Consider the following 27,893-nt stretch of genomic DNA (forward strand, 5'->3'; position numbering starts at 1 on the left):
TCTGCACTCAGGATTTACTCCTGGTGGTGCTCAGGGAACCATATGGGATACTGAGAATTGAACCCAGATTGGCTAAATTCAAGGCAAATGCACTACCTACTGTGCTACGCTCCAGCCCCCATGACAACATTTTTTTACCATTGTTTACATTCACTATTATTTTATATTGTGTATTTGTGTGTGAGAGAGATAGAGAGAGAGAAAGAGGAAGAGAGAGATATGAAGAGATGATGATGATGATGATGATGATGATGATGATGATGATATGCTGATAGGTAGGCTGGCTAGTTTCTGAGGGTGTGTAAAATTATTAGCCTTACTTAATTCTTCCCATTGCCTGATGATTCCTGATACCTATTTAATAATTCTGCTTATCAAGAATTTCTGTAGTGCTTGTAAGTTGCTATTTTATAGCTACTAACTTTGTCTACATAATTTTACTCATGGATAAATTCAAAGATAGAAGGAATCAGGCAAGGCTAGACCAAGAAAGTTCCAATATGTTATTTCACATAATGATACTATATGATAATGATAATAGTTTGTGGTTACCAAATAGCAAACTTATCATAAAAGTGAGCAATTGTAAGAGACAAGTCATACAAAAATGGTTAAAAACCTGTATATTTTATTTGTTTCAACTATAATGCACACATTTATTTTTTAGCAGCATGCAATTATTCATCTTTCTAATAATACCCATATTGTAGGGTTCTAAAAGAAATTTGAGATTATTTTTTCAAAACAAAGCAATATAGTCTAAAAGACTTTATGATGACAGTTTTTCTTTGAAGTGATTCATTATGTGTGCTGTAAATGTCATAACTTCTACATCCATATAAAGGTGTTATCCGTATCACAATTAGCTTCCCAAAATATCTGTGCTACTCTTTATTTTATCAAATAATTCTGGTATAGATGAGGACCAGATTATTCCAACAGATGGAATAATCAGGAAATATAGGTCCTATAGAAGAGCCATTAGTCTGTTGTCTTGACCTAAAAAAAAGGTTCTAACTAAGGTTGTGGGGAGGACCTGTTAGTCTCTCCTGATCATTTCTGACCTACCAGCGTTTTCACTTTCAGCCCATCTTTTCTCTCTCATCAACCCTGCTGCATGCATTGGTGTGACTTACCTCTAGTAGCCCAGGAATGCTTGTGTCTCCATGATTTTTCTCCTCTTCTTCCTTCTACTGGGCTCTGCTTTCCTGTCATTATCCAGTAACACTACTAGATATCACTTACACATCATTCCTACAAGTAGTTTGTCCTGGTTAGCCTTCTTCTCCCTCACCCCATTGGGTGTAAGAATCTTTTGGACTGTTCCAGTGTCTTACATGAACTTCTCATAATTGTAAGTGAGCCTTGTGGATTCCTACTATTGTTTTATAAAATCACAGAAAATTGGGACTTCGTGTTTTTAGTGTTTTAATAGTTTCTTTCTGGCTTACCCCTTAAATTTGCCAGGCTATGACAGGCTGTGTTTCCTGAGAAGCCCAAAGCGAAATGGACATTGGTAGGTGAGGTGTTAACTCAGGAGTCCACTGGGATCGACACCAAGGAACAAATGGGCAGGGAAAGTTGCCTTTAGGTTGTGAACCCCACAGAAGCCTCTTCACAGCCTTCAGTGAGGCCTGATGCTGTGGTGATGTCCAGGTTGTATCTAATACAAGAGGAACAAAATATTGGACTCCCACAATGGCTGGTCACCTAGAATGTGTGCTGGTCCTAGATGGGGTATTATCCGAGCCAGACAGTTATTGTTAGTGGAGGCAGATCCCAAACAAGGATCTGCTGAGGGCTACTGCTTGGGAGCAAAGCCAAAGCTTGAGAATGATAAATCCTTCATTCCTGGGAGAAAATATTGGAAGAATATCATTGCATCCACCATAAGGGCTCATAAGTCTCTGTGAGTCATCTGAAGAAGAGCAAAATGCATGTGAATTTTGGAAACTGGGGAGATGAGGAAAGAACACACAGGTACTTTCTGATGTATAAGCAGAAATGGGTTTAATGCATAGTTTTCTGTTTGATTAAGGCAATGTGCTCAATTAATTTTTTTAATAAAGAAACATGGTCTTTTTTGGTTTTGTTTATGTTGCGGCTACTCCCAGCCCGGTGCTTGGGCATTGACCGGTGCTCAGTGGACCAAACAATGCTAGGGATCAAAATTGGGCCTCCTGCACACAAAACCTGCACTTTGTTCTTTGATCTATCTCTCTGACCTAGGAAATGTCATTTCTATAAGTTCTAAGCCCAACCTTTTAAGAGCAGCAAATGCATTGTTAATAGATATTCCAAATAAGCAGACTTCTGCTTTCATTCTATCAACATTTATGGACTACCCAAAAAGGCACAGAGCACTATAGTAAGTGGATGTATGATTTAAAACCAGCAATCAAAAGAGGAAATCAAGTATCAAGTAGAATCAAACTACTTGACTGACAAGAACTTCTAAACAGTTGATCAGAGTACAAAGTAGAGTGAAACTCTTGAATGAGATGTCAAATGAACTGAGCTTTGAACCTCCAGAGATTCAAGTTGGACTCTTCCAGTAAATGTTTGTTCTTCCTTTTCTCCCTGAAAAAATATCAGTAGATATTTTTCAACTTATTCAAGTTCAAATTATTCAACTTCTACTGCTTCTGCAACCATTGATCTCTCTTTACCAGATGGAGAGGCACTCCTACATGTAGGCACATGGAAGCCTACAGTTGCTATAACAATCACAACTCCTTTGGTCTGTTCTCAGACAACAAATGAAATAACCCTCATACTGCTCAGATTTGGTTCTAGAAGTTGAACTAAGTCCACAAACTATCTTTTTTGATTCTAGGGCCGGCCTTATGGTTGCCTATAGGTCTTGGCTTCTGGGAGTATGCAGCTGAGGTAGATCCCCTCCCCAGACTTACTCAGTCTGGCCCTTGTCCCTTGCTCCCTATACACTCAGGTTCCCTGAACTCTGTACACACTTAAGGTGTGCTTGGCTTATCCCCACCACATCTGAAAGTAAGTGCCCCTACTCACTTTCCCTCCCCTTTGAGAGGCTCTCTCTTCCTGATACTGACTTCCAGGTATATAAAATAACTTTCTTTGTTTGCCATACCTTATCTTTAATAGCTATGATGACAGTACCAATGAATAAGACGTTATGCCTCTCAAACATTTAGTAGAAAGGAAAAGAAATGCAGTGTGCTGAATTACAATAGCAAAGTTCTAAATTATGCTTATGAGGCAGTGCTGATGATAAGAAAGTGGTTAAACATTAATCTGCTTAGAAAGAAATTGTTCTTAAGACCAATACCAAGTGTCAGCAAAATGAAAAACAATTGATTCATCATTTTTGTTTTCCCGGTGTATTGAAATTGAGAATATTAGCTCAACAAGGTTATTCTGAAAGCAATTTTAGTCTATAGTTTTCTTTATCTCCCATTGTCTCACTCAGTCTTAAGTTCTATGAATTAAAAATGTAAAACATCAGTTAACATTCTCCTCTGACTTTGCTACCCTAGAGACAGAGAAGAGGGCAGAGGCCCCTGTATCTGTTGAGTCAGTATTTATTCTTACCAGGTTTAGCACCACCTCCCTGTGTCTTACCAGAAGTAAGTATAAGGTGCTCAGTTCACCTTTGTCTTTTAGGGAGCAATTTGAATAAAAGTTGTATTCTATTACCTGACTAGAAGACCGGCAGGCAGAGTGAGGAAAATGCCATGTTTGCAAGATTTGTTAGCATATATTTTCTATGCTAAATGACATACCACTAGCCACCTCCATTCTATTTGCAAAACTAATCAGAATATTCTATTAAATTATAGCAGAAGTTTCAACAAATTTATCACCAATGTGAAAACTTAATATGAAAATATACAATGTTTAATGACCTTTTATATCTGAAAACTGGCTATTTAGTATAGTTTGACAAGTTTTTTCATTATTTTAGCCAATAAATGATGTAAGAAGAACTTAAAAAGAACTTAAAAAACAACCCCATGCTCAGGTAGTTTTACTTCTTTGAAAAAAAACCTCACCTCTGTCATCTAAGTTTAGCCACTCCTAAGTGCTATTATTCTTCACTCCTGTTAGTTTTATTTTTATCAAGATTTCTCTCATCAGTGTATTAATTTGGATTAAATAAATAATTTGCAAAAGAATCAGCCTGCATATGGAAAACATGAGCCAAGCATCAGAGAACATGTTTTTTTTTCTATCATTATTTTGGCTTGACAGGTAGAAATCCCCAGTTATATTTGGAACTAGATTCTTGGTATCATGCTAACCACCTTCATGTCTATCTGAAGCTGATCCAAGAATTTTCTTGGGCTTTCTGGGGAAGAATTTATGTGAGGTCAGTGATTTGTACTTGTTCAAAGGTTACTCTGCCACATAATTCAGCTGTCAGCAGAAGTACATCTTGCCTGGTCCAAGATTTTATATAAATCTGAAGGCTGAAAAAAAAAAGAAGGAAAGAAAGACTCTATGACATTTTATTGCCCAGTAAATGGACAGATCTTTGTCGACTTTGTCAGCATAAGCATTTAGGTTTTCCTTGCTGCTGCTGTGAACTTTGCATTTTGAGCACATCAAGTTGGCAAGCAAGCCCTGAGATAGAGCAGGGGGGGGCAGCCAGCAGCCATGCAGGCAGATAATTGAAGGGAGATAGTGGTGCTTTTATCCTGCAGCAACGAGTGATCACTAAGTTTGGTGGGTTATCGCAGAATTCTTATCTTCTCCAGCTGAGTCCATTGGGAGACTCCAGAGTGCAGTTAAGGACCTATTTTTAACTGCAAGTTCACAGAGCCATAACTGAACACGTGGTTTGTTCAGCTGAGAAGCCCCTCTCACCCCAGACATCCCCAAGTGATTAGCACTTCTGTCTTTCTGCATCTGGAAAACCCCAAAGTTCGAAAGCACTGGAGATGGCTTTGCTTTTTCCCAGGGCTTTACGGGTTTTGGTTTTGCTGGGGGGATCACACCAAGTAATGCTCAGGGTTCACTCCTGGCTCTACACTCAGGGTTCACTCCTGGCTCTACTCATTCCTGGTGGAACTCGGGGGCCATAGGGAGTATAGGAGATCTACCTCAGCTGCATGCAAGGCAAGTGCGCTGCCTGCTGTGCAATTACCTCAGCCCTGGTTCTACTGTTTGTAAGAGTATCTGTTGTTCTAAATAGCAACATCTCTTCAGTTGGAATGTTGTGACATATCTGAGCACAGTGCCCACATCAGATACATGAGAACATGTATCACTGTATCACTGTCATCCTGTTCATCGATTTACTTGAGTGGGCACCAGTAATGTCTTCATTCATCCCAGCCCTGAGATTTTACCAGCCTCTCCTTACTCATCTTTCCCAATGATTGGAGGCTCTTTAAGGTCAGGGGAATGATACCTGTTATTGTTACTGTTTTTGGTATATCAAATATACCATGAGGAGCTCACCAGGCTCTGCCGTGAGGGCGGAATACTCTCCAAGAGGCAGATCTATCTATCTATCTATCTATCTATCTATCTATCTATCTATCTATCTATCTATTTCCCTCTTTGATTTTATGGAAAATGAGTAGGGAGTGTCTTATAATGTGTCCAGGAATATGTTCATGCTTGAGGCATGAGAACATGAATATGGTGAACATAGGAGTGAAGTTAGTCAGAGAGAGAAAGACACAGAATGATCTCTCTCAGATGTGGGATATAAAGAAACATAGTTTAGAACTAATAAAGGACCAATGCAACAGAACCTGAGACATTGGTAGTCACAGAACTGAGTTGTTGGTGGCAGAGGGAGCAATGGTGGTGGAAGTGAGGGACCCTGGGATAGTGGTGGAGAAAAGAAGAACTCTGGCGTAAAGTGAGGTCTTGAAATATTGTATGCACAAATCCCTATCATTAACAGTATTGTATATTAAGGTGCCCACATATATATTTAACTTATGAGAACCCAAAGATTTTAATCTCCTATTTACCTGTTTACCTTCTTCCAAAATGAAACTTAAACGTCCGCGTTGAATTAAGATCCTTGAAACCCAGAGGAGGCTGATGACCTGACCCACTGTTGTGGAGTTGATTTCAAGAGAAACTATCTTCTGACTGTACTCTAAACTTTAGGAATGCACATCTGAAAAAGAAAAGAATTCAGGGCCCTTAGGTTTTGCTTTCGGCAGTCAACTTCTGATTTTTTTTTTTTTTAATGCATTCCAAATCTTGGGCAAGCGGCTCCACCTAGTGTAAGTTAGAGGTTTAAAAAATGTATGTATATAAGGAAAGAAAAATAATTTTTTTTGCACGCACTACTTTATGATAATACAAAACAAAATACAATAGTATTTCATAAAATGCTTTTGTGGCTAAAATTATTCATGTCATATAATGTCATAATAACATTCTTTTTCACACAAATTCTTAATTTATGTCTTTAAGGGTAAAGTTGCATTATAAAGTTAGTGTGTAGAGATAACAGTGTTAGGTTATAAACACTGTTTTTTCTGTTTTAAATAGATTTAAATTCTATTTCTCCCTATTGTAACAAGATAATCTTAAATAAGACAGTTTGGGATGTCTTAACAGTCAAGCTAGTATTACTACCTGACCCTGAATATTTTAATTTTTATAAACAAGGGCTCCGAATTTTGATTAAAATTTTTATTAAATATGTGATTATTATAACATAAACTACTTACATTTGAAAATGTTTGTATTGCATTCTATTTCAGGTATTTTTATTTAGCCACCACTAAGTGGAGTTGTACTACTGTTGATAGTGGAACGTTTTATAAATTGGAAAATATCATTGTGGTATACGATTGAATTTCTTTATCTTTAATTTTTTCATGGGTGGGGGAATGATAGTGCTTTTATCTACAGCCAGTGAGTTCCAAGAACAAAATGTATACATGCCTCTAAATATAAGGCTGAAGATATGTATTTCCACATACAGGAAAATGACCTAAGCTGGTGATGCAGGACACCAGAGAGCTAAGTGATAGAGAAGGCTGAGAAATGCACTTGAGAAAAGTGTTTTCTCAGCATTGGCTTATCTGACATGTCGTATTAGCTCAGGAACTGACCCTTTGCTGTTCCAATGAGAGTAATTATTTCTTGAGTGCTTCCTGCATGCCTGGTGGTGTATAAATACAATACATGTACTTACCCTGACACCTGAAAATTGGGGTCTCTGACATCTATTTAATAGGTAAGGAAACAAACTTCAGAGAAATAAAATAACTTACCTAGATTGTATTATGATTTGAACTCAAGTCTGTCTCTCTATAGTACTTGCTTTTTTTCTTTATATCAGTATCACTAACCTTTAGGAACTTAAAAAAATTCTTTGTGACTTTAATTCTCTCATTCTTTGTTGTTTTATTGTTGTTGTTTGGGGGTCACACCTATCAATACACAGGGCTTATGGCTCTGTGCTAAGGGGTTATTCCTTATGTTGCTTGGAGGTCTTATGCAGTGCTGGGGTCAAACTTGGGTTGGCTGCAAGGCCAGAGCCTTACCTGCTCTTCTATGCCTCCTGCCCTAACACCACTTCTTTATGTTGCAAGGTAGTCTCTGCGTTGTAAAGCAATAGGGATCACTCCCACATGACCTGCAGTGCTCAGGGTTCTGATGTGTTCTGGCCAACCAAGGGCATGCTCATCAACCAGGTGGCTGTGCTCAGGGGCCATGGAACCACAGCAGAAGTAGCAGGGATCACTAGCTCTATACCGAGTGCTGCTTATTCGAGGCAATAGGTACTGGGGAGAAGACTCAGGGCCATGCGTGTGCTAGGAATGTGTTCTGCCACTTGAATTATCTTCCAGGCTACTCACTACTTTTATTCAACTCCTCATTGTAGAGCTGGAGAGATAGCTCAGTAGTGGAGCACTTGCTTTGCATGTATGAAGCCTAGGGTTCAATCCTGGCATCACCAAAAGAAAGACATGTTCAATATGTAGTAGGTTCCAAGGGAGAATCCCATAATCCAAGAAATACTATTTTGTTCTTTGTTTGGGTCACATCCAGCAGTGCTCAATACTTGCTTCTGGCTCTGTGCTTAGGGATCACTCCTTGTGGGATGCCAGGGATTGAAACTGGGTCTGCTGACTGCGAGGAAAGCACCTTGCCCACTGTACTATCACTCCTGTCCCAACTACGATTTTGTTCTTTAAAAAAGAATTTCTAGACCAAACATGATAGTCACTCAATACCTCTGTTGCAGTGTATTCTCTCTCCAAAAGGAGAGAGAGAACACAAGGGAATGCCCTGCCACGGAGGTCGGGGGGTTGGGGGAATAGGGTGGGGATGGTGGGAGGGATACTGGGATTATTGGTGGTGGAAAATGGGCACTGATGGAGGGATGGGTACTTGATCATCGTGTGACTGGAACGCAAGCACGAAAGGTTATAACTCTAACTGTACCTCACAGTGATCCACTAATAATAAAAAATAAAATTTTTTTAAAAATTAAAAAAAATAATTTCTAGCTTGGGGGCAGGGGTCGGAGGTAGTATAGTCATTAAGTCAGCCAGGTTTCCACCCCTGCACCACATGGTCTCGAAGCATCACAGGGTAAGTACAGCCTGGAGGCCCCAGTGCTCCAGGCTTGCTCAGTAAAGCCTAGCACTGCAGCACCATAGCCTCAGGCCCTGGCATAGACCACCAACTTATGGTGGTGGGGGCCCCTATGAATCCTGAACACCACTTGGGACCTTCTCCCCCTCGCAAAAGACTTGTAGTTTAACTGAAGTGATTAAGCTCAAGTGTATTTTCTAAGATCATCTAATCCCTTATATATTTATTTTGGTGGGCTGGAGCGATAGCACAGCGATTGGGCATTTGCCTTTCACGCGGCCAACCCGAGTTCGATTTCTCCATCCCTCTCGGAGAGCCCGGCAAGCTACCGAGAGTATCGAGCCCGCGCGGCAGAGCCTGGCAAGCTACTCGTAGGTATTGGATATGCCAAAAACAGTAACAATAAGTCTCTCAATGAGAGATGTTACTGGTGCCCACTCAAACAACTCGATGAGCAATGGGATGACAGTGACATTTATTTCGATGTCAAGTCTATGGCATAAGTAAGAGACACCGTAGAGTCCGTATTTCTGAATCCAGGACCTCTTCTTTCACCTTCTCCTGCTCCAGCAGTTAGAACTTTCCTTCTGAAATGGAAGTGCTGTCACGAATCCAGTGGTCTAAGAGTAGCAGCTCTCATGCTATTTTGAAGTTGAGACATTGCACTTTTAGAAACAATTTAAGATACACAGAGAGCTTTTGTCATGTAAGCTATATGCACTGATGCTTCCAAAATTAAAACCAATAATACTTTAAATATGCATTAATCCATTGAAAAATAATACTATAAGCTTATACCATTTTAACCGAAATTGCATATTTTATGCAAAATAAAATAGCTTTAAAAAATTTGTGAGAAGAACAGCATTTTTAAAATATTTTTAAATCTCCTTAATATCTAATTTAGACGATGACTGGTTCTCATCTGCTTCTGTATTGTTATTGTTATGACATGTAATTTTGGTTCCAGTAAGAAAATCAAATAACAAAATATTGTTGCAAATGAGATGAGGGTTTTATTTTATTTACCAAATTTTAAAGTAATAAACTTTTATTACAGTTAAAGTAATATATTAGAATTGTGTTAAAGTTAATGATATTTATGTAAAAAATACTTCACCCTAACCCCACCAAATTGCCCCAAATCTTCCATCATTCTCCCTGTGTCACTGTTTGGAGACAATATTTTAATTGTTTTGCAAGATAATTTTTTGACTTTGATGACTCCTAAAAACATTTTGAGGAACCACAAAGGGTTCCCTAATCTCACTTTGAGAACTGCTACTTTAAGAAAGATTTGACCTGATTTCCTCTGTTCAGCACTTCCATTTCCCAACTGTGAGACCCCAGCAAATTATTTAACCTTTGACATAAATATAACAAAAATTAGAAAAATGTGTATGTAGGATCTGGCAGACCCAAGATACTCAATAAATGATTGTGACACAGCTGTGATATTCATCAGGGAATGCTGCAGTCCATTCAGCTGTCCCATTCAGGTGTTCTTCCACCTGGCCTGCGATATCATCTGGCACATATGTGGAGGCGTTTGGTTGAATCTAAATCTTGTAGACTTTGCTTCCATCTATACTCTTGCTTAGTTGTGGCAAAAACTTGGAGGGATGCCATAAAGTATTCTGCCAACAATAATTTTAAAAATCCGTTTCAAATGGTTTGTCATAATTAGAACCCTATCAAAGCGGCTCCATAATTAGTATCTTCTTATTGTATTGTTAGAAGTACATCATGATTTCTGTGTCAAAAAGAACATGTTAGCCACAGAAATAAAACCTTCACTAGCAACTTCTTTCTCAACGGTTTGCAGATGAACAGAGTAAGGAATCTTTTTTCTTTATATCTCCATGATATCATGCAAATCTACTATGGCCATCAGTTAGATTGTCTCTTCCTAAACACATCTTTTCTGTTCATTGGGTTTTTGGTCTGAGTTGATTACCTACAAATATTGGAGACCCATATGTGACCTGCCTAAGAGGACCCTGCTAATCAGAGGTTAGATTCCAGGTCTCTGACTTAGCAGTGTTCCTTTGGGTAGGTCACACCCAGCTTCTGAAGGTCTGTCTTTTCATTCCTAATACATGAAGAATAAGACTCCATCAATGGTTCTCAAAATGTGGCTCACAGAGCAGCAGCACCTGGAAATTGTTAGAAATAGATTCCTGGTCCCCAGCCACACACAGCTAGGCAGGACCCAGCAATCAGGATTCCTGCTGAGGCTCCTGAGTCTGTGCAATCTGCATTTTGAGAGCCACTGGATGCCAAGCACTGATGTCTGACACCTCTGACCATCTTAGAGCTATAAGATTTAAGAAGTCATGTCGCTCATTTGGGCCCTGAGGCAAGTGGCTGTCTGGAGCAGTCAGAGGATTGAATTGTTCCATTAGAAATATCCAGATGTGGAGACTCCCTTAACTGGCTTAATTCCTTTTCTAACTACTCAAGAAGCTTATTATAAAAATAGTTTCAGAACAGTGATTTTTTAGATTCATTTTGGGGGTTGTAGTGGCTTTAAGTCAAGCTGCTGTAAAGATTTTTAAATTGGTAAAGACTAAAAAGGAGCTGGAAAGATTGTCCAGGGCATGTGTGCACAGCAGCGAGGGGGATCAAGTAGGAAATATAGTGAAATTATGTGTAGTGTTTATATTTCTTATGCATATATTTATGTATATTATAATTATGTATATCTAGGTATATTTCAAGACAGTTACATATTCTAAAACACCCATTCGTGGCCTTATGGACTTGTTTAAGAAACACATCTAAGGAGACTTTTTTGTAAATTGTAAGCACATTTTCGTAAGTTCTGTAATAGAAGCCATTCTACAAATGTTTTCCAGTTTTCAATTATTTGTCAAATACCTATCGAACACTTTCTCCTGAGCAAGAGTTGTTTGAATTTACCATGGGTGTGGCAAATACGACTTTTTCTTCTATGAGTTTTCACACAATTATCTACAAAACTAGACAGAAGAATTACAAATAGCCATAGATTTCTTCTGCAAAAAAATATTGATGATGGAAATTGGGGAGGGAAATTATTATTTTTTTGTGAGGGTGGGAGACATGGGGGGTTATGGTTTGGACTATCAACACCTTATTGTGTTCAGAGGCTATTCCTGACTCCGTGCTCAGGAGTTGTCCCTGGCAGTGGAGGGGATTGATTTGGGTCAAAAGATTTAACCAGCTTTCTTCAAGGATTATGCACAAAGTTCTAGAAGCAAATAAAGTGGAGTCTTCCAGTCTCCAGTTGTATAAATGCACACAGTTGCCATTCTCTGCTTAGCTTTCCAGGTTCTAGAAACAGAATTTTTTTCCGGCTGGTGATATTATATTTTTTCTTATATTTGTGTCCTTCCTTCCTTCCTTCCTTCCTTCCTTCCTTCCTTCCTTCCTTCCTTCCTTCCTTCCTTCCTTCCTTCCTTCCTTCCTTCCTTCCTTCCTTCCTTCCTCTCTTTCTTCCCTTTCTTTTTATTGAATCACCCTGAGTAAACAGTTGCAAACTTGTTCAGATTCAGTTTCAGTCATATAATGTTCTAACACCTGTCCCTACACCAGTGTACATTTTCCACCATTAATATTCCTAGTCTCCATCCTCCATCCTGCCTCCCCCAACCCCACCCCTGCAGCCTGTCTTTACAGCAGGTATTTTTCTCTGTGTCTCTGTCTCTGTGTCTGTCTCTCTCCTTCCCTCCCTCTTTCATTCCCTCCCCGCCTCTCTCTTTCTCTCTCTCCTCCTCTCTCCTTTTGGGCATTATGATTTGCAATACAGGTAATGAAAGGTTATCATGTATAACTATGATAATGATAGTTGTAAATGAACACTCTGGACAAGAACTGAATGCTGAAAGTAGGTAAAGGGTATTTGGATATTGGACATTGGATTTTAAGCAATTAAAATGCTCTCCTTATTTCCAGTGTTAAATAAAACTATTTTCCCCCACAAGACATTTTTTAGTATTTTGAGCTATATTTTTACTTTTGATATAAAGAAACAAAAAGGCAGATAATTTTAGAGACCTTCTAACTAGCAGAGTTGCTTACTTTCAATGTGCTTAGGGTGAATTGATTAATTCTGTGTACTTAATAGGTACTCATAAGACATTGCCTCTTAGTCTTTAAACAAGATTTTAATTAATTCTTGTAAGAGAGATAACTCTGTACTTATTTCCTAGACCTTTCCAATTATAATTACAATATCTTTGTCTTGATGACATCATGTAGTCCAACATCATTTCTTGGTTGTTCAATTTCAGGGAAAAAAATTGGGTAGTGTGAAAGTGTTTCTGATTTGATTGAATTTCCATGCTTAGTATTTATTCCTGAACTATATAAAGACTTTATCACTGACAGAAGCTGCTTAAATTCTCTGTTGGGGAGCAGACAATTTAAAGAACTATATTCTAAAAATATGAGTAAGAGAAAATAATTCTATTGTGTACTGTACAGGTAGAAAGTCTACAGTTAACTACTGAAGGTCTACAGTTAACTACTATAAGGTCTTCAGGATGACATTATTAAGAGTTAGATGGCCCATATTAAAATTGCTAATTAAATGAACTTTTATGAAAAAGTTAAACTACATCTTATTGTACATTTTATTACAGTGCAAGATCCTCTGAGAAAAAGTATTGTCCTCTTTACATGTTAATACTGTGTCAAACAGAATAGAAATTTATGCATTAAAGCTAACAAAAGATTTTTTATCTAATGATGATTAGTGCCGATATAAGCAGAATATGTAACACATCTAGACAGTAATGAGGATAAATTATGCATTGGAATCCTGTCTATACAATGCTAAAATCTCTTTCAAACAGTAGAAGATCTATGGTCAATGGTTCTGTCACTAAAATCAATGAGGGTGTTAGAAATATTATTGCTAGGCCCCATCAATTATGTGCACATCTCTGGAGACTGGTCCCTAACATTGATATTTAAAGACTTCCGGTAATTCTCAAATAGAATTAGAATCAAGTTGTAGGCCAGAGAGATAGCTCAATGGGCTGAGTGAATTCTTTGCATGCGGGAGGCCTGGGTTAGCTCCCCAGAACCTAATGGTCCCTAAACACTGATGAGAGTGACCCTGAATACTGAATTGGGAGTAACCTCTGATCACTGCTCAGTGTAACCTGTAAGACAAACAAAAAATCAACAAAAGAATCAAGATGCCCTTGGGGCTGGAGCAATAGCACAGCGGGTAGGGCGTTTGCCTTGCATGCAGCCAACCCAATTCAACTCCCAGCATCCTATATGGTCCCCTGAGCACCGCCAGGAGTAATTCCTGAGTGCATGAACAAGCAGGAGTAACCTCTGTGCATCGCCGGGTGTAAACCAAAAAAGCAAAAAAAAAAAAAAAAAAAAAAATCAAGGTGCCCTAGCCTTTAAGATAACTGTGTGATTGTCATATTTGGGCAATGATATGGTTGATGAAATAATGCCAACAGCTAGAAGGTATAGATTTAAATATAAAGCTTTAAATATATCTATTGACAGTTATCTAGTTAGATCAACACCTAGATAAAAATATAGATATACTTATTTCTATATCTGTAGCTATATATCTCTATAAAGATATGTATATTTGAGGGCAAGACCAGGGGCACCACTTGATAATGCTCAGCGGTTATTCCTGACTCTGTGCTGAGGGGTCACTCCTGGTGCCAGGGCACCAGGGATTGAACCATTAAACTGGGGTTTGCTTTATGCAAGGCAAGCACACTAATTCTTACATACTCTTCCCAGGTCCAACATATACATATTGTCATGGCAATTTGTTAGGAAGCAAGAGGGATTACTTTGAGCAGGAGATGCAGCATATTGATAAAGATACACCTTTCAAACCCCCAGTGTTTCTGGCCAGCCCAGCCAGGATCCCCAGCTGTCCAAGGTCCATCATTCAGTTTACTTCATCTTTATTTTAAGGTTAGAATGATTTTTTCTAATTATGCTTTGTGGATTTGGTTTTGCTTGTTTGTTAGTTACGGGGTGAAGGGTACCACCTGTGGTACTCAGAGGCTACTCCTGGCTCTGAGCTCAGGAGACCATGTGTAGTATCAGAAATTGAAACAATGTTGGTTGTAGTCAAACGAGTACCTTAACCCCTGTGTTAACTTTATCCCTTGGACCAATTTTTGTAGGCATTTTTTAATTCCTATTTTGTTTCTTTGTGTGTTGTATAGCTTTTTAGGTAAGTTATATATATATATATATATATATATATATATATACATATATATATGTACATATATATAATAGTAGATTATTTTTCTATGCTTTCCAGAGGTGAGAGAGGCTGAAGAAACTTATCATTGCCTAAAGCAGTTTTTGTTTAAGTCTAAACAATATTTTTCTTAGAATTTTTTCATTGGAAAAACATCTACCTTAGGTAAGAGTGGGTCTGCAGTTATTTATCTACTATTTCATTGTTCTGGGAAGGGGAATGGATGTAAAGGATTACATCACATGTCTATTTTGTGGTATTGTTTTTGCCTCTTATAAACAACAGATGGAAATATTTTGAAAGCTTTTGTTTGATTTCCCTTTGACTCCTGACATATCCCTTTACGCTCATCCCTTGGGGTGGAAGTAAAGGAGATTTTCATGCAAACTTTACCAAAAACAAGACATCCAAAATTTTATTAATAATTGTAAGGCCATTTGACATTTTAGTTTCTTAGTGTTTCTTCTACCTTTCCCCCCCTGAGAAAATGATGTCATCACTCTTAAACCTGAAAAATGAGGTCTTAGTCTGTAAAGATAGTATGAATGCGTATGAAATGGAAAGAAAAGACAAAGGACAGATGTTCTCATTTTGCTGATCACAAACTTGGTTATCTTTCTCTCAAACTTTATTTTAAAATTTCACTTACCTTTTTCTTTTTTTCACTTTTTTGGGTCACACCCAGCTATGTTCAGGGGTTATTCCTGGCTCTGCACTCAGGAATTAGTCCTAGAGGTGCTCAGGGACCACATGGATGCCGGGGATGGAACCAAGGTCAGCTGCGTGCAAGGCAAGCGCTCTACCTGCTGTACTATCGCTCCAGGCCCTAAATTTTACTTCCTAAATCACCATAAAAGAAACTTTACTTTTCCATGATCTTTCTGCAGTTGCAGAGAGTCATATCATCACCACTGCCCACAGCACAGCAGCACCCTTGTGCTGCAACTCTGGGATCAGACCCTTCTTCCCAAGCCCCGGGCCAAAGCTCTTCTCCTTTACAATAGCTGTGTGTTTCCAGACTGTCACACAAATGTAGCCATTTATGATACTACATGTAACCTTGTGAAACTGACTTATTTTACTTAACATAATGCTCTTGAAATTCAACCAAGTTACTGTATTTATCAACAAGTCCTTTTTTTACTAAGTATTATTTCTTTGTATTGCATTACCGATATTTATCTATTGATTGATTTGTGATATTTAGAATTTTTCCCCAAATTTTGGCCATTAAAAGCAGGACTGTGATAGATATTAAGGTAGAGTGCATGCACATGTGTATGTATGTATGTGTGTGTATGTGTGCATACATGTGTGTGTGTGTGTGTGTGTGTAAGTTTTTATTTCTCTAGGGTAAGTGCCCAGAAGTAGAGGACTTTGGGATCACATAGTAAGAGTGTAATAAGAAACTACTTAGCTGCCAAAGTGGCTCTACCATTTTGAATTCTTACCAACAATGCCTGAAAGTTCTAATCACTTCATTCAGCACTTGTAACAGTCACAACTTTTTATTTAGCCTTTCTGAAGAGGTACAGTGACCTATGTGTGGATTTCAAAGGAGATGAGGGGGTAGCTTTTCATCTCTTGGGCCTTTAACTCTGCAGTCAGAGGTATGTTGGAATCTCAAATATCACATTGGTATTTGTCCCATACATCTGGTGGTGAAACCATCATGGTCTCTTCTACTATGCTTTGTAAGTTCAAAAAGAAGAAGCAGAAGGGAAGGGACTGAAATGGACAGCTTCAAAGAAATATAGCAGTATTATACCATTTTTCCTTTCTCTGCTTCTCATACCTTCCTTCCCCTTTTCCTCTTGTTCCTTGCCCTTAAGGGATTACATATGGGAGTTTGCATGTTGTTCTTTTTATTCAAATTGATATTCACCCAAAGGAAGACAAAACGCATTTTACTTTACTACACAGTGACAGAAGGGGGAAAAAAATCTAGCAGTAAGAAGTTGGAATAATCAAAGGATCTGTTTTTACCCAAATTGTTGTGCTGCCTGCTGTGAATCTGATTGACGTCCCTGATGCATCAGGCACTACCCTGGCAGGAAGTCTCCTTGACAGCACCAGCAGCCAAAAAGAAAAAAAAATCCCTCCCCCAGCACTCCAAACAACAACAAATGTGCAGAATTAAAATGTGGGATATAATTTTTGCTCCAAAACATTAAAAAAATGGTAGAATTAGAAAAAGTGATGAATTAAACACGAGTGAGAAAGCTCAGGAGCATTCCGACACTATAAAAAAGGTTTTTTAAAAAAAAAAATTTTAATGACTTCATTTAATTCTAAAGAATCATCTGAACGTAAATGAATGTGCCTAGTGGTGATCTATAATTTTGTACATTCTACATCCCCTTAATAAAAAAAGACACAAAGAGATAGGTGAACTTTAAGTGACATAGGAACAGGAGGAGAGGGTCTTGGGCACTTTGGTGATGGTTAAGATGCAGTAACTTTGTGCATCAAGACCATAAGTATTAGCACTATTGTAGTAACCACATTACCTAACCTTCAATTTGAGAAGATGTACATTTAATTTCTTATTTTATCATTATACATTTTGGGGAGTTTCTCGAATGTGTGCTTGGGAGACTGGGGAGTCACTCCAGCTAATACTTGATCAGTTAGACTAGAAGTTCAATACTAGGGTCGAAGGTACAGTTATCTCGTGTGGTACCACTCTCAGGCCACCCAGTTTTGCTTGGAGTACACAAGGGAAACACTCCATGATGTCTCGGGGCCATGCAGTGCTAGAGATTAAACTGGAGCCATGCATCCCTGTAATGTATCTCTCTCCCTAGCATCTATTACTATTTTTATGTTGTCTCCTTATTACCATGATAAGAGAAAATGTAAATTGTCTATGTGATAGTATTTTTATTAATCTTATACTATAGGTTCCTATAAATTTATAATAATTTATAATAGAAAGAAATTTATAATAATTCTTTTCTTTGGAGGGTGGTGGACTAAATGTTTAATGATGAAAGAAATCTGATATAAACTCCTATTTTTATTATTTCCTGTAATCATTAGTGTTTTTGTGTATACTGTAGAATGAGTTAGCACTATAAAATTAGCTTTCCATTGTCCACAATCAAAAAAGGAAATTACCATCAACTTTTTTTAAGACTTGGTTTTTTACCCCCTCGATACCACCTTTGTTGTGGTCATTGCTGTGAGTCTGGATTGCACAGGTCATTGCAATACTCCCACACTCAACTGTGATGTGGTACCGGGGATTGTATACTTACAGCAATGGTTTCACACCAGCACTGCCCTGGGTGCTGGAATGTGGCTAGATGCAAGGGTTGAAGTTGGGACCTTAAGCTTGCAAGGCAAGTTCTTTAGCACTGAACTACAGTCTGGAGCCCTAATGAACTCTTCCTTATATACTTAACTGTGAGATCTTTAGTGCCATCTGCCTCCTCATTTAATTATTTATGGGAACATAGTGTACCTCCATCTCTTTAAATGCAGTATAGCACAAGTATTCAAATGTCCACCTCTAAAATTATACACACTTTCTTCTCTACATGATAATGCATTTTTTTGCCTTGAACTAAGAAGTCATAAATACTTGGCATCTGGGAAATTCAACTTGTAATAATCAATGCTAATTTCTATTTACTTCAAAACAAAGTTATTATATTTATTAATGAATTCCCCATTGCATGTCTCAAGATTTTATTTTAGATAGATGTTTTTTTTCCCTGAACTTGTCACAATGTCAAAAGAATAGGAACTAATTGCTTTTATTTTAGTGGAGAGACAATCTTTTTTTAAATTGAATCACCGTGAGGTAGTTACAAGCTTTCATGTTTGAGTTACAATCACACAATGATTAAACACCCATCCCCCCACCAGTGCACATTCCCCACCACCAGTATCCCCTGTATACCCCGCCTTTCCCACCCTCCCCCTGCCTCCATAGCAGACAGTATTCCCCATACTCTCTCTCTACTTTTGGGCACTATGGCTTGCAATACAGATACTGAGAGGTCACCATGGTCCGTTATCTACTTTCAGTACACATCGTGGAAAGATATTCTTTAACTCTTGAAAGTTTAGTTTCGGTAACACTTGTATATGTGTTCACCCATTAAACCTTTTTGGAATTGGGCAGTGTACTTAACATGGAAGAGTTTGTGGCAAAAAGACGTGGAAGAAGCACTTAAAATTCAGATATGAGAAAGTTGTAAGTTTTAAACAATTTTTAAGTAAATAAATGAATTTGCTTTCTTAATTCTATTTTTTCACTACCTATTTATTTTGAGTGTGGGGGCAACACCCAACAGTGTTCAGGAGACACTCCTGGCTCCATGTGTGGTATTGCTGTTGGCAATACTTAGAGGACCCATGGTGGTGGGGATCAAACCCAGCCTCCCGTAGACAAAGTTTGCACTCGACCTGCGCAACCAGCTCCCTGCTCCTGAGAGTTATTATTTTAATTTGTGTTTCTTAGCTCAGTAAGTGTGCTATGGTATGTTATATTTATTTGAAATACGTTACCTTCATTGTGAAGCTGAATGTTATTTCAAAGTGTGCTATGTTAGTGCTCACTTGAATAAACTGCATTTTACTACCACCAAGTTGAGGCTGGGTATTATCTTAATATTTAAGTAGGTATTTCTAAAAGACCCACATTCAAAAGATGGAAAAAAAATATTTTGATAACTGGAGCTCTTCATATTTTTAATATTTTCTTTTCCATGTAGTAGAAAATATTTTATTTCATTAACTTAAAGTTTTTATAAATCCTGAGGCTTTGTTCTGGAATTAAGTTTTCTAGCTTTTTTCCGGAATTAAGTTTTCTCTCTCTCTTTTTCTAATCCTTTTAAATATATTTTTTCTGCTTTTATGTCATAAGGAAATTGCTTGCCTGTCATGTGTCAGAACAGAAATGGGAAGGGAAAGAAAGATTAGTCTATTTGCGGTCTGCACTGCCCATATACTTCTTCCAGCCAGGCAGGGCCAGCTGACTTGTTAACTTTACCATTCTTTGCTTCTTCTAATGATTCCTATTTCCCTAGAATAGCATAAAATTATTCTTTGTTCTTACTGATTTATGACAGGGATAGTGAGTTAAATGGGTAAACTTTATTTTCAAGATTTATATTCAAACCTACTTCAATGAATTGTTCAATGTGATACAGTAAAGTACATTGTTAGACCAAGACTAAAGAAGTCTGAAGATTCTGAGTGGATCAGGAAATGATGATTCTAATGACTTGATATGCCAAGAGTTCAAATATTATCTCTTTTCCCCACACTTGCCTTTAAAGGTGTCATGTTGTCAGGTTTTGTGGCGCACACTGAATAACCAAGCTGTCAAATAATTACGTTTGGAATTACTTAAGTAATTACCACCCACAAAATCCTACTTATCTTTAGTAGTGCCACACACAGAACAATACAATGCAATAGGAGGGAAACTAAGACATTGGTGGTGGGAAATGTATGCTGATGAAGGGACAAGCGTTGAAACACTGGCTGAAACTAAATCACAAACAACTTTGTAACTTGTCTCTCATGGAGGTTCAATAAAAAGCAAAAAAATTAAAAATAAATAAAACAAAAATTTTTGAAAAAGTTTCTAATTTTACGCAAGTTTATACTAATAAAAATATTTAAGCTGAAGATAGTACAGGGGTTAAGGCCCTTGCTTTATCTGCAGCCAACCCACGTTCAATTCCTACCACTGTGTATGGTCTCCTGGAGCTCTGCCAGAAGTGATCCCTGTCACACAGCCGGGAGTTGCCTCTGAGTACTGCTGAGTATGGTCTACTACCCCAATATTTAGGCTACTTATTCAAAATATAAGATAATTGAATCATTTATTGTCTGTCCAATGTGACTTGGTCAAGTTGTTTCCAGTTTTTAACCTGACATATGCCAAGATATAGAATTATTTTCTAACTGAATTATCTAAGAATCAAACTCGAGCATCTGTTAGATTTGGGGACACAACAATAAGGGCCATCCCATAAAGTAGGTGGTACATTCAGCTAGTCATTTTGGAAGACTATTCCTGTGATGGGGGGAACATATAGAGGTGACGGGAAAAAAAGATGTCAAGAGTTGTTGAGGTAATCGTTACAGGATTAGTAGAAAGCCATTGTCCACTCCTTCAGCCCCCTCTGTCACTTAACATGAAGAGAGAAAACTGTTAACAGGGTCCAAGCTGGAGCAAAGAGATAGTGCAGGGCTTAAAGTACTTGCTTTGAATGTGGCCTTAGTTTCATTTCTGGCACCACCTGGTCTCCAAGCACTGTCAGGAGAAACTTCTGAGCACAGAGCCAGGAATAGCCCTGAGCACCACCAGGTGTGGACCAACCACCAAATCCCCCAGTAGAGGCCATGGTTAACTGACATGGAAAAGGAAAGGCAACTTCTACAAAGAAATGCCCTAGAGGACGCCTCTGGGAAACAGTCTCACCTCTTTCTCCCAAGTTCTTCAGTCTTGATACTATTTCCCATCAGAAAAGCCGACAGAAGCCCAAGCAGCCTTTAAAATTACTATGAAATTTTCAAAGGTATTTGTCACTTGAAAAAAAGAAAAAGCTGCTGTATTATTATCCCATCAATATAATAACAGCTTTCCAGGGAGCCAGATAACAACCAGTATCACATTACATATGAGAATCTATTTCACATCCTGATTTCAGAATACTGAGATGTTCAGTGAAGAGTGCATGTTAGAAATGAGGAAATAAGGAATTTCTTGTGACATAATTTTCTTGAGCAAACTTTTTTTCCCTGGTGTCAGCTGCATTTAGATGCCGCTTGTAGATCCCAGAAGCAGAAAGGAGGGGAAGTGGCTCTGCGTGTGAACTGTGCTCCAGACAGACTTGAGTAGAGTTTGCAGAGTGGTTCTGGGGCAAGGTAGACCTGCATCAGTACATTGGACCTTTCCAACCTTCACCAGCCTGCGTTTTGCTGAAGGCCTCTTGTGAGGCTAGTGGTAAATTCAGAAGAATTAACATGGGCCGAAAAGGCTGAACCAGCGCCTGAGGCTGAGCCTGCCACTGAAAGGGTTCTGCAGAGGTGGAAAGACCTATTGGTGTCAGCTGTCTGAGAGACCTGGGAGTAAAACAGAATACTGAAAATCACAAGAAATTATTTCTTCCCTGATTCATCTCTCTGCCTGAATCTTGAGAATTTCAGAAATGTCTTCAGGTTGTTCTATCCCAATTCACCTGCTTTTTTTTTTTTTTTTACTGGAATTTTTTTTTTTTTTAACTCGGTCCTCCTTGGCATGGTGTTTTCAATGACCCTATGGTACCTTCTTGTCAGCCGATCTGGCTCCCTGCCCTAGGTTGGTGGTGGCTCCTGGGAGAGCCAACAGCTACTCTTTAGAACATTTTACTGATGCCACTGAAGCTCCAGCGTCCATTCCGCCAAATCTCATGTCCCTCAGGGATCTCAAAAATGCTTTTAGTTTGCACTTAACGCTTCCATGAATGCTCCTGTACTTCCATGGGACTTTTAAGTTTTTATGAGTGGTTTAAAATATTTACAGTGAAAATGACAATGTAGGTTCTTCTTTCAGCTCAGTCACAATTTGTAGAGAATCAACGAGTCACTCAACTCTCTGCGGTTCTGTTTCCTTCTTTCTGGAAAGGGAGGTTAGAAAAGCTTTTTTTTTTTATCCTGTCCAGAAACTTATATTCTCTATATTATCACATCTTGGATGTTATGAAAAATACCAATGTTGGTTAGTTGTATTTAGAAAACATTAGTTTTAGAATGTATGTAAACATATATACTGTTTAGCATTTTAAAAAGTAAGCATCTGCTTAATGCCTGGAGAAATTAAATTGTAGGCTCCAGATGTGCTCCTGTTCTCAGTGGAAATATATATTTAAATCCGAGATTTCTAACCAGTCTTGAGGCAGCTGCTAAGATTTCTATCTCCCGCCCCCTCTTTGTCCCCCGCCCTAATTTTCCCTTACCTACTTTGTTATCTCTGTGGGATGACTGTAATTGTGAACTTGTTCCAGCTCTCTTAGTTCTCCTCCTCTTCTTTGTTTAGAACTTTTCTAGCGCAGTATCCCATTAAAGACTTCCACTATTCTAGCTGATGTACATGCAAAATCGAGTGACTATGGAAGCTTCATTGCCAGAGGATTCAGTTTGAGAACAAATCCTGAAGTCTTTGATTTTGAAATCACTTAAAGCAAGTTTTTCTCATTTCTTATAAAAAGTATTCCAAATCTTTATTATCTTTCACTTTCTCTTTCTGATTTTTTCTTTGCAAGGTATGGTAGCCTTTGATAAAGTAAATTTGTGCAATTTGAAGACTAGAATGGCTTCTGATGGAATCTCATAGTAGTACCCCATGGAGTGTCAGTATTAGTGGACAAAATGGGGCCCCATTCTCTTCTTCCTTCCCAACTAGTAAATATATATTTCTCTTATATTTTAGAATTTCAGGATTAGGAGAGTATTTTTGTTTTTGTTTCTTTTTATTTTTTGGACATATACTTTCTTGTTCCAATATTATACCCATTCCATTTATTTAGATCAACAAAAAAATATTGAAAATTTACTTTCATTACTTTCTAAAGTCCCTGGTCTCTTGAAATCCCATTTGAGAGACTATATATTGAACTGAATTTAAACTTACTAAAGAACTTTGGAAAATAGTAAGTTTAGAAAACTTCTCAAGTCTAAAAGAAATATATGGTAATTAGATGTTCTATATATATGATAATGCTGGGTCTTTTAAAAAATAGTAATGACTGCTACCCAGACTTTAACTTCTCCCTTTCAATATAAATAAAAGCAAATTTTCATTCATGTGGTTGTGTCACACCACATGTGGTTGATGTTTTTTCGCCCAATTTAGATCTCTTTACAAGTGGTGGCTATTTAGCTTCAAATCAGTTAATTGTGAGGCCACTAGTATATGTGAGCACAGTCTAACAGGTCTAACAGGGCTCATGTAAACATAATGTGGAAGGATGGACCATGCTTAGGAGCATGTGCTGAAAACGTCAAGGATGGTTATAATAAGAGTTTCAAAATGAAAATCATAGGACCCGGTGTTCCAAGTGAATTACATTATTACTTCTTACATGAAGACCCAGGCTGGAGCGATAGCGCAGCGGGTAGGACATTTGTCTTGCATGCGATAAACCCAAGTTTGATTCCTCCACCCCTCTCAGAGGGCCCGGCAAGCTACGAGAGTATCTTGCCCGCACGGCAGAGCCTGGCAAACTCTCTGTGGCGTATTCGATATGCCAAAAACAGTAACAAGTCTCATAATGGAGACGTTACTGGTGCCTGCTCAAGCAAATCAATGAGCAACGGGGATGACAGTGACAGTAATAGGGACACCTCACCAGTAAGAAGGAGCAGGAAGATTTTATTTCATTTATTTATGCTTGTTTTGGGGGGTCCTGAAGTACTCAGAGCTTATTCCTGGCTCTGTACTTAAAAGTCACTCCCAGAAGGCTTGAGGGACCATATGTAGCAGCAGGGATCAAACCTAGATTGGCCGCAATACAGGGCAAATACCCTACCTGCTGTAATAACATTCTGATCCCAGGAATGGGAAGATTTTAAGGTTAGTTCATGAATAACCCATTCTAGAAATGCTGGAAATTTTAAGCAGAATTTTTGTAACTGTGTTAATCTTCACATGTGTATCTTTCTATATGTGTACACACAAAAATGTATCTATACTTAAGCAGGTATTGGTGTATGCTAGTATATGTATGTGTGCCTATATGTGTATATGTGCTATGCCTATTCATAAGTGTGCATGAGTGTATATGCAGTTATAAGGGTGTTTAAACATGTATGCGTCTGTATGTATGTATGTAGGGGATTTATTTCTACAAATGAATGCAAAATTGTAATTGTGTATGAATAAGCATTTTATGAGTATGTTAGATATGTATAAACATGTGAAGATTATATATGTAGATTATGCATGAGTGTATCTTGTGTAATAATTGCTTATATGTAAAAACATATATGTGCATATATAATGCACATGCATATGTGTGTATATACATGCATAGATCAATATACTTGAATATATGCATTTATGCATTTCATCATGCGTGTTTATCTATGTGCATTTGTGTTCGAATATATAAATGCATTTTTTAGCCACTAAGCACTTTTATAACCTTGACAAAATTTCTTTACATATTTTGCTTTCAATTATTTCATGTTTAAATTGGTATAATAGTGCTTCATGCCTAATAAGGTATTATAAGGGTCATATGAAAAGATATTGGTAATAGTTTGGCTAATAAACAACTCAAAGTGTTAGATATCAACATCATCACCTCTACTGTCATCTCTGATGAATCCCAGGGGGACGGAGTAGGTCCCAGCACATAGTAGGTCCAGTGTTCTAGCCTAGGATGGTCTATATATTACTCATGTATCTCTGCAGTGTTGGTAATATCTTTTCTACTTTTCCTTAACCATCTGGAAAAAAATATAGTTGCTCAGTTCTGATTATGACCCCTAGTTAAGGTCACTCTATGGGCAGATGAGATTAGTTTGTACTGCTTTTAGTAGGGATAGTTGAGAACACAGGAGAGGCAGTGGGGACTAGCGGAACTGAATTTTAGGACAGTGTATCAGCATATGACCTAAGTCAGATTTTCATTTATTTGTTACATTTTTCTTCTTTAGGGACTCAGATATATGAAATCAGAACACTAATGATACTTGGTTAATGATACACTCTCATCAGTATTCCTTCTTTATTTATTTGGTCATTAGTTAGAAATTTTATAAGTGCAATTAGCACCTATGTGACAATTTCCCCAATTAAAAAAACTCATTATTTGATGGTAATCATCTTACTTTTTTACTTTTTGGCTGTTTGTTTGTTCCTTCATTTTTATTTTATTTTCACCTACTCTGATCTAATACTGAGTCTCATGTTTGTTATTTATTTCCTTTATATGCATTTGTTGTATTCATAAGTATTCTGAAAGTGAAAGTTTCATTATAATCGTTTTTTACTTTATCAGAGGGATATAATGCATGAGATTTTGAGACTAACTTTATTGGGAAAATTAATCTTCATTGTGATATAATCTTCATCGTAATAATCTTATATGTGCTATACCACATGTTTTATTGTTTAATATCCTAATATGTAAAATATACTATAGTTTATATATCCTTCTGTTGATGGGCATTTTTAGAACTTAACTGTTGTAGGTCATTTCTTTGACTACTAATGATGTGGAACACCTCTTCTATTAGTTATCAGTGTTATCTATTTATTCTGCCAGGAAAGGTCCATTTGTACGTTTAGATCATATTTCTGTTGGGTTGTTTGTGATTTCTTTACTTGTATGTTGGAGTTATTGATCATGTCAATTGATCAATTGGAGAACTTTCTCGCATCTGTTTAAACTGCGATAATTATGAAATGTCCAGAGGGTTGATTTTAGGATTAAACTAAGTTAATCGAATTGTTGGAATTTGCCCCATATGCTTACTGGATGGAGAACTTCTGGTTAATGTCATGGCCCTATGAATATTATTGCACTCTAGGGATTAAAGCAAGGTCAATGAACTCAGGCTCTGATGGAAGAAATATGAGAAAGAAAGCTGGAGTTTCAGTGGTGTCCTTGGCAAAATGAGGGAAAAATAAATGAGTTGAATCACACTATTTTGATCTCAGTAAACCTATCTGCAGAGTTAAAAGTGGATATGATGGTTGGGAAAACGGAGGATTTAGAAATTCTCCAGACCCAAATTAAACTGAAAAAAGGGATTTTGAAGCAAAAGATCTTATGATGAAGCTTGCAAGCCTCTGGTCATAGGAAGAACTGGGACGCGTCAGGCTGTTTGCCCCCTGCTGAAGGCGCTTCCACAGCACCTCGGAGAGTGCTGCAAAGTCACGTGCAGGAACCACGCTGGGAACCAGCGGAAATGTGAGAAGGATGTGAAGGACACCATAAAATGCTGGCTATTGCTGCTGCCTCTTCCTGGCTAGATTTTTGAGTGTTAAATTCAAGCCGAGTATCTGGATGTAAGTGTCAAACCATTGTTTTTACTACTGGATTTTCGGATGTTTTCTTGAGAATATATCCTGGAGGCACAGAAGCTGAACCGTCAGTGCTGCTACAGTAACTTGGAAATCGCTGCACTGCAGCATGCCCTCTTTCGTCTGCCCCTCTCAGTGTTCAAAGTCTCTCTTAGGATTTGGAGGTAACGTTTTTGATTTCCTAACGTTGGTGCGTACTTCTGGGCAGCAGCCAGTCTCAGTGATCATAAACAAATGGCATAAATATTTTAGTAAGTCCGCATGTCATTCAACCAGGTAAATGTGCCAATTTTTCTTTAGTATATGGTGTCTTGGGAATTTCTATGCTAATTTTTCACTAGTTGTTCTCTCTTTTGAAACTCTTGCTTTTCGGGTTTCAGTAGGAAAAATTGTGGATTGTGGACAATGTTAACTCAAGGTTCCCCTTTGTCCTTAGAACACACCAGTCTGAAAGATGTGTCAGGGATCTGTACTTTAAGGACGCATGCTTTGGGAGTTGGGAGACAGCTTTTAGTTTGGGATGCAGTTTCAAGAAAAGTTTGATGCTTTCCAAAGACAGCAATTCCATGGACTTAAATTTAGGACTATTACTTGTAAATTTATTTCCGTTGTGCAAAGAATTACATAAAGCGATATTGAAATACAATTTAATTTTGTGAGTAATCATAAAGATAACTGCTAACACAGCTTCATTAAAATAAAGACTATACCTACTCATCAAAGGGAGAGAGCTGTCCATCAGCCATCTCTAGGAGCCTGTTCCAGGCCAGAGAGTCAGGGAAATAGTCCCTCGATGACTTTTGGGGAATCTTTTGTAGACCCTTGAGACAATAAATTTCAATAATTTTGGCATTATAAGTGACCAATTAGTAAGCTATTTCTATAGGTGGATCAAAGAGAGGTTGTTCAGTGAATCTTCCTGTGTTGAAACCTTTTGACCTTGATGTGAATTTAACGGAGTGGCTGTCCCCTGCCTCACTCTGAGGGAACTGGGCCTCTGAACAACAAACCCAGATCCTTTATTGTCAACTACTATGTTGCTAATTTCTCCTAGCTTTT

General features: G+C 38.0%; 1 protein-coding gene across 3 annotated transcripts in view; it reads left to right on the forward strand.

Annotated features, from left to right (window-relative positions):
* Positions 1–27,893, forward strand: part of EPB41L3 (erythrocyte membrane protein band 4.1 like 3) — a 216,593-nt gene that overhangs the window by 19,887 nt on the left and 168,813 nt on the right. Inside the window, exon 1 of one of the 3 annotated variants that reach the window (XM_055128823.1) lies at positions 26,706–26,819. The exons of 1 other annotated variant lie outside the window; for it this stretch is intronic. Coding sequence is in view for 1 of the 2 variants with exons in the window: in XM_055128818.1 (XP_054984793.1) it covers positions 26,944–26,998 (55 nt within the window). In the remaining variant the exon portion in view is untranslated. Of the gene's footprint in view, positions 1–26,705; positions 26,820–26,841; positions 26,999–27,893 lie in introns of those variants that run through there. One more of the 3 variants, XM_055128818.1, reaches the window with a different exon arrangement.

Source organism: Sorex araneus, chromosome 2 (genome assembly GCF_027595985.1).
Source record: "Sorex araneus isolate mSorAra2 chromosome 2, mSorAra2.pri, whole genome shotgun sequence".
In the NCBI taxonomy this organism is placed as follows: Eukaryota; Metazoa; Chordata; class Mammalia; order Eulipotyphla; family Soricidae; genus Sorex; species Sorex araneus.